This window comes from Dendrobium catenatum, unplaced genomic scaffold, assembly GCF_001605985.2.
Source record: "Dendrobium catenatum unplaced genomic scaffold, ASM160598v2 fragScaff_scaffold_400, whole genome shotgun sequence".
Lineage (NCBI taxonomy): Eukaryota > Viridiplantae > Streptophyta > Magnoliopsida > Asparagales > Orchidaceae > Dendrobium > Dendrobium catenatum.
In genome coordinates, this window is record NW_021318862.1 from 60,578 (window position 1) to 72,846 (window position 12,269).

General features: G+C 36.9%; 1 protein-coding gene across 2 annotated transcripts; it reads right to left on the reverse strand.

The window, feature by feature from the left end:
• Positions 1–467: 467 nt before the first annotated feature.
• On the reverse strand, positions 468–4,864 carry LOC110110336 (probable polygalacturonase). Of its 2 annotated transcripts, none has more exons than XM_020841753.2 (6): positions 4,384–4,864; positions 3,833–4,256; positions 3,622–3,742; positions 1,712–1,886; positions 1,304–1,374; positions 468–1,179 (listed from the first exon to the last, which is right to left on the reverse strand). In XM_020841753.2, the coding sequence occupies exons 2-6, from the start codon at positions 4,178–4,180 to the stop codon at positions 548–550; spliced, it is 1,347 nt and encodes a 448-aa protein (XP_020697412.1). In that variant the 5' UTR covers positions 4,181–4,256; positions 4,384–4,864; the 3' UTR covers positions 468–547. The 2 variants fall into 2 exon arrangements, with proteins under 2 accessions (XP_020697412.1, XP_020697413.1); XM_020841754.2 differs by having other exon boundaries at positions 4,336–4,864.
• Positions 4,865–12,269: the final 7,405 nt, after the last annotated feature.

Here is a 12,269-nt window from a genome sequence, read left to right on the forward strand (position 1 = left end):
CACTATATACAAATTACAAAATTATGTGCATAGTATGTACAAACTTATATACATAATATACACACTATGTACATAGTTGTACATGATGCTTATAAATTTGTACACTATATATAAGAACACATGTCACATTTTTATTGGAATCTGGAGGTAACTCTACGTCCGGACTCCACGCATAATAATTTCTCTAGGCATCTCCAATCGAAAACTTATTTTTCACTTTAAAATGCAGGAACAATCATATCAAATTAAAAGCTATCTCCAACCAAATTTATTTCTAAAATAAAAAAATATATATTTATTTTTAATCAACATTAATGAATGATATTTACCAGATAAAACGCAAAAATGCATTTTTATTTGCCATTAGGGTGAACACTCGCTAGTGGCAAACAAACGATGCCCTAAATTCAATCAAAAGATAAGATATCATGAAGCCTATTAAAGATTGAATATTATGGAAAAAAAAATTCATGAAGCAAATTTCATGCTTATCTAATAAAAGGCACGCCTGCATCAGTAAAAGCCAAGCAACTCAAGCTCAAAACATTCAGCTGTAACAGAACCCAGTGGACATAATCCCCGTAAGCTCCCCGCACGGCCATGGCTGCACGCCCACCGCAACCCCACTCACCGCCGCGCACTTCCACGCCTCCATCTGCCTCCCAACTCCCCATAGCTTCACATTCCACAAACAAATGCGCGTGAAAGGCGACCCCTTTATCCCCTCAATTGATCCGGCCTCCTTCACCCCCACCCCCCACACATTCCTTATCGTCACCCCATCCACCCTCGGCAACGCTCCGGGATCGAACTTGTCGTCCGGGTGGTCTCCGACGTCGCCGGCGATCCTCACTCCTTTGCCTACTCTGTTCATGTACACGTCGGAGATTGTCACGTTTCTGATATAGCCTCCTCTCCCGGCGTTGGTCTTGATGTGGATGCCGATGCCGGTTGAATATATGTTGATGTTTTGAATAAGAATGTTTTCTACTCCACCTGATGCTTCGCTGCCGATGGCGATGGCGCTGAAGGGGGAGGAGCCGGTGATTCTTCTGATTGTGATGGCGGTGCTGGGCCGGCCGTAGGCGATGCCGTATTCGTCCCAGCCGCTCTTCACGGCTACTAGATCGTCCCCGGTTGAGATGAATGAGTCTTCTATACAGACATTTGAGCTGGAATCTGCAATTTTTTTTGTTTTTTTCTTGAGTTTGAGATATGATGAAGTTTTATTTGATTCGATTCACATATATATATTTTTAAATGAAATCTAGTATTTAATAATTCCTTATTTTATACAAGTCACCTGGATCAATTCCATCTGTGTTGGGAGAGTCATGTGGAGCCAGAATTGTAACTGATCTTATGACGACATTGCTGCAATGAGAAAACAAAAGTGATTAATTTGAAGCTCGGTGAGATTAAGGATTCATTTGAGGTAGAATTTTTTACTGTTTTTGACGTAATTTTTTAGCATAAAAAATTTAAAAATTTTATTAAAAAACTACTCTAAGAAGATAACTCCTGCTTTGTTTCCAAAAATCCTCAGAAAAACTGGTGTTTGCCCCTGCAGAATCCATAGCCAATCTCATCAAATCCTTAAAAAAAAATAGAACTGTCTAAGTCGGTCACAAGCCCAAATGAAAAAAAATTGAGGGAAATTTTTAATAAGGCTCCGCCATTATTGATGAACATAAATTGAAAATATGTTGACCTGCAGTAAACAGGATGAATGTTCCAAAATGGAGAGTTTTTGAAGATTATATTGGAGATGTGGATGTCAGTGGAATGCATGAATTCCAGGAGATTTGGTCTTGTGAAGCTGAGAGTTCTTTGCCTCCACATATCCCACCATACTCCACCTTGCCCATCAATTGTTCCATTCTCGCCTACAAGATCAACCAAATTTTACTTATTTCATGCTTACTTCAACAATCAATACAAAGCAAGTAAATCTTTTGCTACACTCGGTAACATTAGCAAAAACTGCTTAGAAAACTTGTGCTTAGTTAGTTTAGTTCTTATCTGTAACTCTATTCAAAGAGAGATGTGATCATTGTCACAAGCAAATTGCCACAAATATAACTGGCATGCCTCGAATATAATTGTTTGATGTATGCCATATGAAACCTCTTAAATAAATGAAAAGTTAAACTCTTAAACATCGATGTATCTTTTGGTGTAATGGTTGAAATTTCATTTAAGAAACTCCGGAGTTAAGCGTGCTCATCATAGATTAATTTTCGGATGGGTGAACTATTGGGAAGTTACACCAATAGAACAAAATCGTGAGGTCCTTTGACCAAAACGGGCAATATCTCGATAGTTAAAAGTTTGGACTTTTACATGTTAAGTATGCCAAACATATGGAAGACATCAAGGATCAAGTAATAGTAAGAAATCCGTTTAAATTTTACACATGACCTATCAATTTTTTTTTATTTGTGTGTATTCAAAGAATTTGAATGTGTTTCTTCTTGAATGAGATGAGCATCAAAATAGTACCCTACTAAAAGAGTAATTATATATTACGTGCGGACGACAAACATCATCTAGAGCCCAATAAAAATGCGTCACGTCACTCGGTATCGAGTAACGAGGCTGAGTACTGCTCGGTACCGTAGCTTGGTACCAGGTGATGTGGCTCATTTTCATTGAGCTCCGGACTCCGATGTCCGCACAAAATAATTTTTCCTGCTAAAAAGTCTCGTTTTAGTCCTACTTTTTAAATAGTAACATAAATAATCTCATGAAATGACTCATTTAAATTTTTTGGACATTTTTCTTATTGATTCCTAAAGTAGTTTTTTAGAAGAAAATTTTCTAGTTTAAGAAATTTTTTACTAAAAAATATTTTAAAAAGCATCAAATAAGCTCTCCCAAATGAAGCTTTAGTAACTATATAAAGTGTAATTTTAAATAGTTGAAAATTATTTTGATAATTCAAAAAAAAAAGTTAAGAGACCATATCATCTAATTAATATTAAGATTTAGCATATCATCTAATTAAATGATAAATTAAATACATTTTAATGTTTTTTAATATACAATTTCGCACGTCAATGAAAAAAAGAAGCCCTGGTAATGAACAGTAAAACCTTTAAATCATCTCTCTTCATTGCATATCACAACTTATTGTATTCCGTTTGTTTCTACTGACAAGAAAGCTAAAACCAAATTGTACTTTTCTGAAGTACAAAAGAGGTGTAAAGCAGTTGAATTTCCTCAAATAAAATTTCAATTAATCCAATAATTAATATATATTTAATATTTTTATCTAATATTTATACTAATTAAGAACATTTTAAAGTCAAGTAAAATTAAAATTGTGCTGTTTCAAATCATTTAAATTTCAATTATAATTCAAGCAGAACTTAACACTCAATTTCAGCATGAATTATTCTGTGCAGACACATGTAGGAGAACCAACTGATTTGTCTCTATAAATAATAAATTGGATCTAACTTTGCTTTTATTGTTTATGTTGCACTTTTACTGTTTACGGAGACAAAATCAAATAGAAAGACTATAATAATCTCTTCAATTTCAGCTCATCAGGTTAGCTTAAATTGAGATAGAAAAAACATAAAAATTGGAATAATGGAATGAAAACAGAGAAATTACCGGTTATAATCACATCACGAAGCCCGTAGCCCAAGATGAAGCTCGCATACCTTCCTCCCGGTCTCTCCCTCCCTCTCCCATACGATGGCAAAGGCTCCACCAATGGCCACTTCTCCGTATCCTTCAATTCATCTCAGCACAAAGTTTATTTCACCATTTCAGTGTTACATATGAGCTCCAAACAACGAAGAAAAGCAAACAAATATCTCACCTGAGAAGCCTTAATCACTGCTCCCCGGGCTAGAAACAGAGTCATATGGCTTGTAACATTGAAGCTACCAGTAAGCCAAACGCCTCGAGGAACATAAAGAAGCGTGCCGCCTAATCTCCTCAAGTGCTGAATTCTGTATATTGCCTTCCGAAATGGCCAGGTATTGTCTGTTCTTCCATCTCCTATCCCTCCGAAATCCTCTATGGAGATAACCTCCCTTCTGCTTCTCATGGGCACTATACCTGAGCAACTCTCCTCCGCCACCGCTTGTGGCAGCAGCGGAGTTAACAGAAGAGCAAGAAGCATTGCCGCCGTCGCCGTTGTTGCTGTTATTCCTCGGCGCTCCATTACAAGGAGAGGGATCCAAGAATAGCTTTTTAATGGTAAGAGAAGAAGGATGGAAGATGAAGCTCCAAGGGAAAGGCTACAAAAAAGGGGGAAGATTACAGGGAGATGAATGGTGTGTCAGTGTTTAAGAAATGCCAGTAAAGTAGTGGATATAATGCCAAGGAAAAGCTGAGAACTTGTCTGCGAGCTCCGAGCTCTTTCACCTTTGAGATGGTGAAGAAGATAGAGTTATCTCCTTCTCTTTCTTCCACAGCCTTTGGTAGACGGAATGTCTAGTTTATGGAGCCATATTATAGTTTATTACTTTCAACACTTTAGTGTAGATTTAGAATGGTTATGATAATTGGAAGTACTATAGTGGGAAGATCGTGGCGGTAATCTTACCTGTACTTCTAACTTTAAAAAAAACAAAAAAACCTTAAAACAAGAACTCTGAGATGGTGCGTCTAGCTCGCTGGTTGAGCCAAGTTTTTCTTCTTACGCGGTTCAATATTTGATATGCACCTCATTTGATATGTGAGTTTATTTTAATTGACTGAAAAGGAAGAAGGACCAGCCACCACTTCATGGAATGAAGATTGAACACGAAGCTAAGCTATAGCTCATTCAAGATAATCGCAGTCGTCCAGCTCAAGCACTGCAATCAACTAGATGTATTAGCCACAAGTATTACGCTAGCTGTCAAGAATCAAACATCTGGTTGATTGCAGTGCTTGAGCTGGACGGTTGCGATTATACTGAATGAGCTATAGCTTGGCTTCGTTATCAATCTTCATTCCATGAAGTAACGGCTAGTCCTTCCTTTTCATTGACCTAAATATTTCAAAAAAAAACTCAACATTTTATTGGAAACTCTAATTAATAGATTAAGATTTTTATTTGGAATAGTTTTCATATTATTTTATAAAACAACTTTTTAGTATAAAGATAAAAAGATATTTTAGAAAGCGTAAAGAAAAGTACACTCATCTCTTTCATTATATCTATTGTATATCTTAGATTTTTAAGCAAATTTATTTTCCAATTTAAAATAGACTGGGTTTATTTGGGACTAATTTTTTGACTTTTTTGTTTTTCAGATTATAATTATATTTTCATTTGGAAGTAATTTCTTACTTTTTTTTTTTTCTTAGAAATTTATAGAAGCTTCTATTTTTTTTTTTTTTTGGGGGGGAAATTTGGGGCCAAAGCCCTTCTATTAAGAAAAAATAATTACAAGTAAATAACAAAAAAGTCTGCTAAGAAAAATAAAAGCAGACCAAGAAGGAAAAATTACAATTAAGAAAGGAAAAAAGAAAAAACTATACCACCCGAACCCAAAAAACAGTAACAAAATTGTGGTATACAAAATTGATCAGGACTCAGGGCCGAGCTGTAGCAGTAGTCGAACGGGACAGAATCATCAAGAGCATCAAGGAGGCCCCTGGTTGCCAAAAAAAAAGACCCTCCAAGGGGCATAGCTACATCAATCATCATTGTCCTGCAAAATTGTCTGAAGAGCCGAAAAAGAAATCGTCCCCGATTGCCAAACTGGCCATCCAAGGGGGAGAGCCAGCAAGCCAAAAATGTCCAACAATCGCAGAGAGACTGGCCGAGAAACTTCCAGCCAAAGGAACCACCAGACACAGTCCAGATTAGCGTACTCAAGATAATAGATGCAAAAACCTATGCCCATATTTCCAAGAATCCAACTTCAACAAGGCAGCTTTTTTGATTTTTCTCACCACCGTGGTATGACATTCAATGATGCAGCCAAAGATTCTATCATTACGCGCACGCCAAATGAAATAGATAGCCATATTAATAATGAGAGAATAGAAATTGAGCATGCTAGCAGTATCAGAAATCTCCTCCAAAAAGTCAAACAATTGATGCAGATTAGGGCGAAGGAGGAGAGTATGAGACTGAGGGATAAGCGAGGAAAGGATCCCAAAAGCAAAATCACACTCAAAGAAGAGATGGGTGTGAGATTCTCTATGATCCAAACAAAAAATGCATCTCGGATTCACGTTAATTCCTCTTTTTATCAAATTGTCTGCCGTTTTTAAACCATTCCTCATAGCCTGCCATCCATAAGCAGAGGAACGGATGGAGGAGTGTTTGTGCCAGATAAAACGATACCAAGGAACCTTCTGAAGGTTTTTATAGTATTCTTTGCGAAACATATTTTTCACAGGCTTCTCAGAATTGAGCCAAAGGCAACCCACATCAGCTTTAATAATAGGTACAGAATAAACAAGCCCAACCAGAGAAGAAGGCCAAGAAGTGGGACAGTTCCAAATACCGTCCAGCATAATATGCTGCACCGAATTAGAGTTGGACAAAGCCAAATCAACATGAATACCAGCATGAGCATCAAAGTCCATCAGAGCTTTACCAAAACACCACGGATCCCAGAGAAGGGAGTGATGGCAATTAGGGGTGATCCTGAGAGTAAAACAGTGCTTAAAAAGTGAAGCCGTGAGGCACAAGTTGTTCCAGTAGTGAGAACGTCTATTAAGGTGAGGATACCAAAGAGAATGGTAGATGTTTCTCCAACAGTTGAAGAGAGGGCTTTCACCATTTAAAAATCTCCAAATAATAGAACAATTAAAACTGTGAGACAGAGCCTCCAAGGAGGGAAGCCCAACTCCACCATTAAGTTTAGGCAGGCAAGTATCCTTCCAAGCGATAAGGTGAAGCTTTTTTACCGCAATGTCACGGGAGAAAAGAAATCTGGAGCAAAGCTTGTTTAGAATTTTAAAACAACGCTTAGGTAAAATACTGCCTCTAATCCAATAAGCAATGGTATTAAAAATTGTGTATCTCAGAAATTGTATTCTGCCCCCAAAGGAGAGGGTTTTTGCTCTCCAACCCTCTAAAGCCTTGGTAACTTTCTACAGTAAAGGTTGAAAATCCACAAAGGATGGCTTCTTCATAAAAATGGGCAGGCCCAAATATTTAATAGGCGAAAAGGTTTGTTGAATATTAAGAATCTCACAAATAGTAGTACAGTGCAGGCAATTCTTAGAGAACAAGATCGAACTTTTTGAGGGGTTAACTTTGAGACCATAAGTAGCTTCAAAACGCTTAAGGATGCCCATCAGAGAAGTGGCCTCAGAGATATTTGCCCTAGAAAACACCAGCAAGTCATCTGCATAGAGCAGATGGGAAATGTTCAAGTTCCCAAAAGAAATACCTTGAAAGCACTGATTGGAGTTGGCTTCTTCAAAACAGGCCGAGAGGCCATCAATGACCACAGTGAATAAGTAGGGAGATAATGGGCAGCCTTGTCTAAGCCCATTAGAAGAAGAGAAAAAACCTTCAAGAGAGCCGTTAATAGCAACCGAGAAAAAAATGTCAGAAATACAGGCTTGAATCCAAGAAGTGAAGAGAGGTGGGAAACCTTTAGCAAGCAGCCTGTTGATCAGAAATTCTCTCGAAACAGAGTCGAAAGCTTTGTGGATATCAAATTTTGCACAGAAATACTTATGCTTGGGGGAGGAGTTAAAGCAGCCAAGGATTTCAGACGCTAAAATGGTGTTATCAGTAATGATCCTACTTTTAATAAAGCCAGCTTGAGCAGGATTGATAATATAAGGCATCACCAATTTCATTCTATTAGCCAGAAGTTTAGCAATAATTTTATAGAATGAGTTGCAAAGGGAAATAGGCCTGTAGTCGTTAACAGAGCAAGCATGAGGGCTTTTTGGAATAAGAGCTACAACCGTATTCTTAGCTTGCTTAGGCAGAAAAGAGGAGGAGAAAAAAGATTGCACAGCACGACATAATTGTTTGCCCAAAGTATTCCACCACGTAGCAATGTTATTTTGATTTCCTCCTGCTTTAGATGATTTTATCATTGTGAGGCTCCTTTGAATTTTGGACTTTCACAAGGTCAAGAAAAATCTTTCTATTAGCGAATTTTATAATTACAACCTAAGAAACTTTTCAAAATAAAAAATTAAAATTATTTTGTATTGCCAATTATTACTCTAATTAAAAAAAAAAAATCTTCAAAACATTAAATATTTTTTAACCACCGCAAATTTTGATATTTTACATTTTTTTTTTGGTTTATCAATGCATGAAAAAAAAAGTTTTTTTTGTTTAGAAATTTAGGTCAATTAAGATAAACTCATACCCATATCACATCTGCAAAGTCTAAATCCAAGACCTCTTGGTTGGTAATAAAAGATTCCAACAAACAGAACCTAGAATGTTTGAAAAAAAAATAGTGCGATGAGAAAGTATTATGTAATAGAATATTAAAAATACTTTGATATAGAATATTAGAGTAGTTCTTGGCTAGTATATTCATGGTGCTAGAATGAGAGAATTTTCGTCTTAGTGATGCACAGATATCCAACACACATAGATAGTTGGAGAGAGGGCGAAGAAACACCAGAAATTTTTAATGCTAAAAACAAAAAAAAAAAAAAAAGGGAAAACCAATGGGGTATAGTCCAGATGAGAAGATTCCACTAAATTTGAGTAATTTATCAAAAATTGACCTATTCTTTAACTTAGAGGCGGTACAATTACAATAGTTTGGAGAGTTGGTCAAATTCCGTTTTTTTAATTTGTAGCTTGTATTGATCGTGATCGGGTTAGAAGTATGGTGAAAATGGCCAAGAGAAGGTCATGCCAAGATCAGCAACCAAGCGGAGGTCCGGTGACTGTCTGGCGGCGATCAGAGGCTCTGCGAAGGTCTAGGAAGTGATTAGCGATCTGAAGGAGGTCCAACAGCTGTGGACGACTGGGCAGAGGTACAGCGTAGGCTGCACAAGGTCGGTGGCCGAACAGTGGTCCGATAGCAATAGGTGAAAATTTGTCCGCGGTGGTGTTATCGGAACTCTCTACAATCTCCAACCAAAAGTCCCCTTAATGGAGGGAGTAGGGGCCTATTTTTAAATTTTTGACAGTGCACACTTTTTGAATATGGAGAAAATTTAAGATAAATTTGGAGTGCTACATCGGACGACCCATGTTGATTCCCTCATCATGGAATATTTATCAAGCATTTAAGTGACTTAATGATGTCAAAATTAAGCGTTCTTGGGCTCATTGGATTTATCTTCTTGAGACGCTTGATTCGACTATAAACATACCATATTTAGAGATCATTTGATTATTTAATCAATGCTTTGAATCTTTCAAATATTCTTCGGTCCCCTGATATGGAGTTATTTAGGTTGGATTGAATCGATTTTGATATTTTCTAGGTTCTTCTTCTTGAGATGTTCAATTTAACTATAAGTTAGATGAAATCAGAGTTTGAATTGTCCCAAATTTAATTTTGTTAAGTTGTCAACGTACCTATGTCTTCAGATTCGTGCCTGATTGAGGCGATTTTTAGTGAGATATGAAGAGTGATAATCGCTGCTCAGATCAAAGTAATTTATTTAAAGTGAGCCGAATCAGAGAAAAGTTAATCATGCACGATATTTATATTAAATTTAATTATGTTTATGCTACTAAATTTTCTATTTTGAAATTAAAAAAAAAAATACAGATAGCATTTATAAGATTTGAAAGACTAATAAATTTCAAATATATTTATAAGAAATGCAAGAACATGTGATAATATAAAATCATTAAGATATAACATCACATCAGAACATCATTATATAAATTTTTTAATTCAAAAGAATTTGAAATATTTCACTGTAACATTAGAACTTTGATTATATCCAGTGAACGTACGCAGAGGAACGTTCGGTTTTAGGCAAAAAAAAGCGCCTGTACCGAGTACCGAGTACCGAGCTGTACCGGTACAGGCGTTTTTTGCCTAAAATCGAACGCTCCTCTGCGTACGTTCACTGGATATAATCAAAGTTCTTAACATTAAGCGGTTGTTAGCTTTGTAGTAAAAGGAATGTAAAATATTACAAATGTAGGGAATTTCAAAGTATTGATATTTTGCTTTGAAGTAAAGATATCATCTTAATGTTAGTGTAATTGAAATGTAATTTATTTTCCAAAAAAAAAAAAATTTTATTTATTCGGATATCATTTGATTTAAGTAGATTTGCAAATACAACTGTAAATTCTTTTTCATTGCCATCACTATTGCAACAATGTGGGCACCACTACCCACTGATGGTCGTCATCACCACCACACGCTGTCAAATGGCGCCGCCTTGCAGCCGCCCACCACCTTCTTATCTCCGGCCCCAATTGATCATATTTGTTATTTACTCTACATTTTATTTTATTTCAAATAAAGAAAAATAATAATATTGTACTTATTTTGTTCACAGTCTAAATACTTTTTAATATTTTTTTACACTATTATTTTGTTCACTCTAAATTCAGCCCTTCATTAAGGCTTCATTTGAAGCAACTTTCGTACCATTTTCCTCAAACAATTTTTATATAAAATTAAAAAAATAAATAAAAATTTTTAAAATTTTTAATGTAGAAAGTAGCTTTGAAAACTATCCCAAATAAAACAAAAATTTTAACCATTTTTGCTTATTTGCATATTCCACCTGCCTCATTCAACCTCTTACCTCTATTCACTCAACCGAATTCCTCTATTTTGAGGACCATGAAAAACTCTTACTACATTCTATTTTTTATTAGTTAAAAATGTGCCATTGCGACAAGAGGCCACATGAAATGACGAGCATGTGATTGATATAGCCATAAAAGAGATGAGCTAATATTTATAGTTTGTTTAGTTCTTATGGCAAGCCGTGACCAGCTTTATATGTTCATTTCGTGAGCATGCGACCAAGGCAAAAGCTAGAGTGGGGACTGGGATATTTACAGCCTATAAAGAGCCGCACCTTCCAACATTTTATAACAACTTAGACTTTTTTTTCTTTTTTTTTTGGAAATTTTGGGGCAGAAGCCCATTCATTCAAGTAAAAGAAATATTACACAATGTAGAAGAGAAAACAAAACTCATCAAGATAACTGAAAAAAAAAAGGTTCTCTGCTAGGGTTTCGTCTCTCCTTTTTCCCCTGCTGAGCTTCTCTTCCTCCGCCGCCCCTCCCGCTGGCCGGAGGTTTACCTGCATGGAGTCATCTCTCCTCTCCTCTGATTTTCCCCTTTCTCTAATACTGGTGTTGTTGGCCGGCCTCTTTGCGCAACTGGAATCAAATTTTCGCTGCAGATTCCTTCACTGCTCCTAAAGTCTTCAACTTTTCTCATCACCCATCTGAACCTGACATTATCCCCTTCTCTGGTGAGAGTAGCTAAGGGGAGTGATGATTGGAGCCTTTGTCTTGTTGGCTACTCCATTGGTCGTAAACCCTATTATAAGCTTTGTTCGGAGTGATCAACAAACGTGATCTCTTAAAGGTTCTCTACAACTTCTCTCGCTCAGCAATGGCTTTTTTTATTCTGTGATTTTCCTGTGTGGAAGATTTTGATATGGCATGGTCAAAAGGTGTGTGGTTCATGCTTGGAAAGCCCTTTGTCCTTAAGAAATGGCATCCAAAGTTCAAGCCAAAGAGAAAAAATTTCTCCTCGTTCCTATCTAGGTAAAAATACAGAGATCTTCCTCTGGCCTGTTGGAACTCGGAGGGTATTCGAGAATAGCTAGCAAAAATTGGTATCCCTCTGGCTGCTGATCATCTCACGGAGCAAAACACTCGGCTCACCTTTGCTCGGATTTTGTACTTGTAGAATGCAATGCAACATATCCTGATGAAATTAGGGTTTCATTGGACGGAGATGTGGTTGAGTTGAAGGTGCAATATGAATGGAGGCATGTTCCCTGTGAACACTTAAGTCACTTGTTCACTATTCTTCTTCTTGTCCATTGAATCCTAAACCTGCTGAGGATGATCCTGGACTTCTTTTCCGAAATCTCGTGGTAGAAGTCACAGTAAGAAACAAACCAACCGCTTTCTTCAAGACTTCCCACCTCCAACAGACCCCCACGGACGGATTCTAAACCTAAAGATGCTTCTGTCCCTTCTTCTGCAGGTCTTCTTCTCTGTCCATCACACCTACCCACACCAATAGCATTGGGAAACCTTTACACTATCAAATTCACTCCCCTCCCCCTCCTTCCAACAAAGTTATTACTTTAGTCTAACTCCTTGGCTGATGATAATCGCGTAAATATGCTTCTCTCTTAAATAACAAAACAAA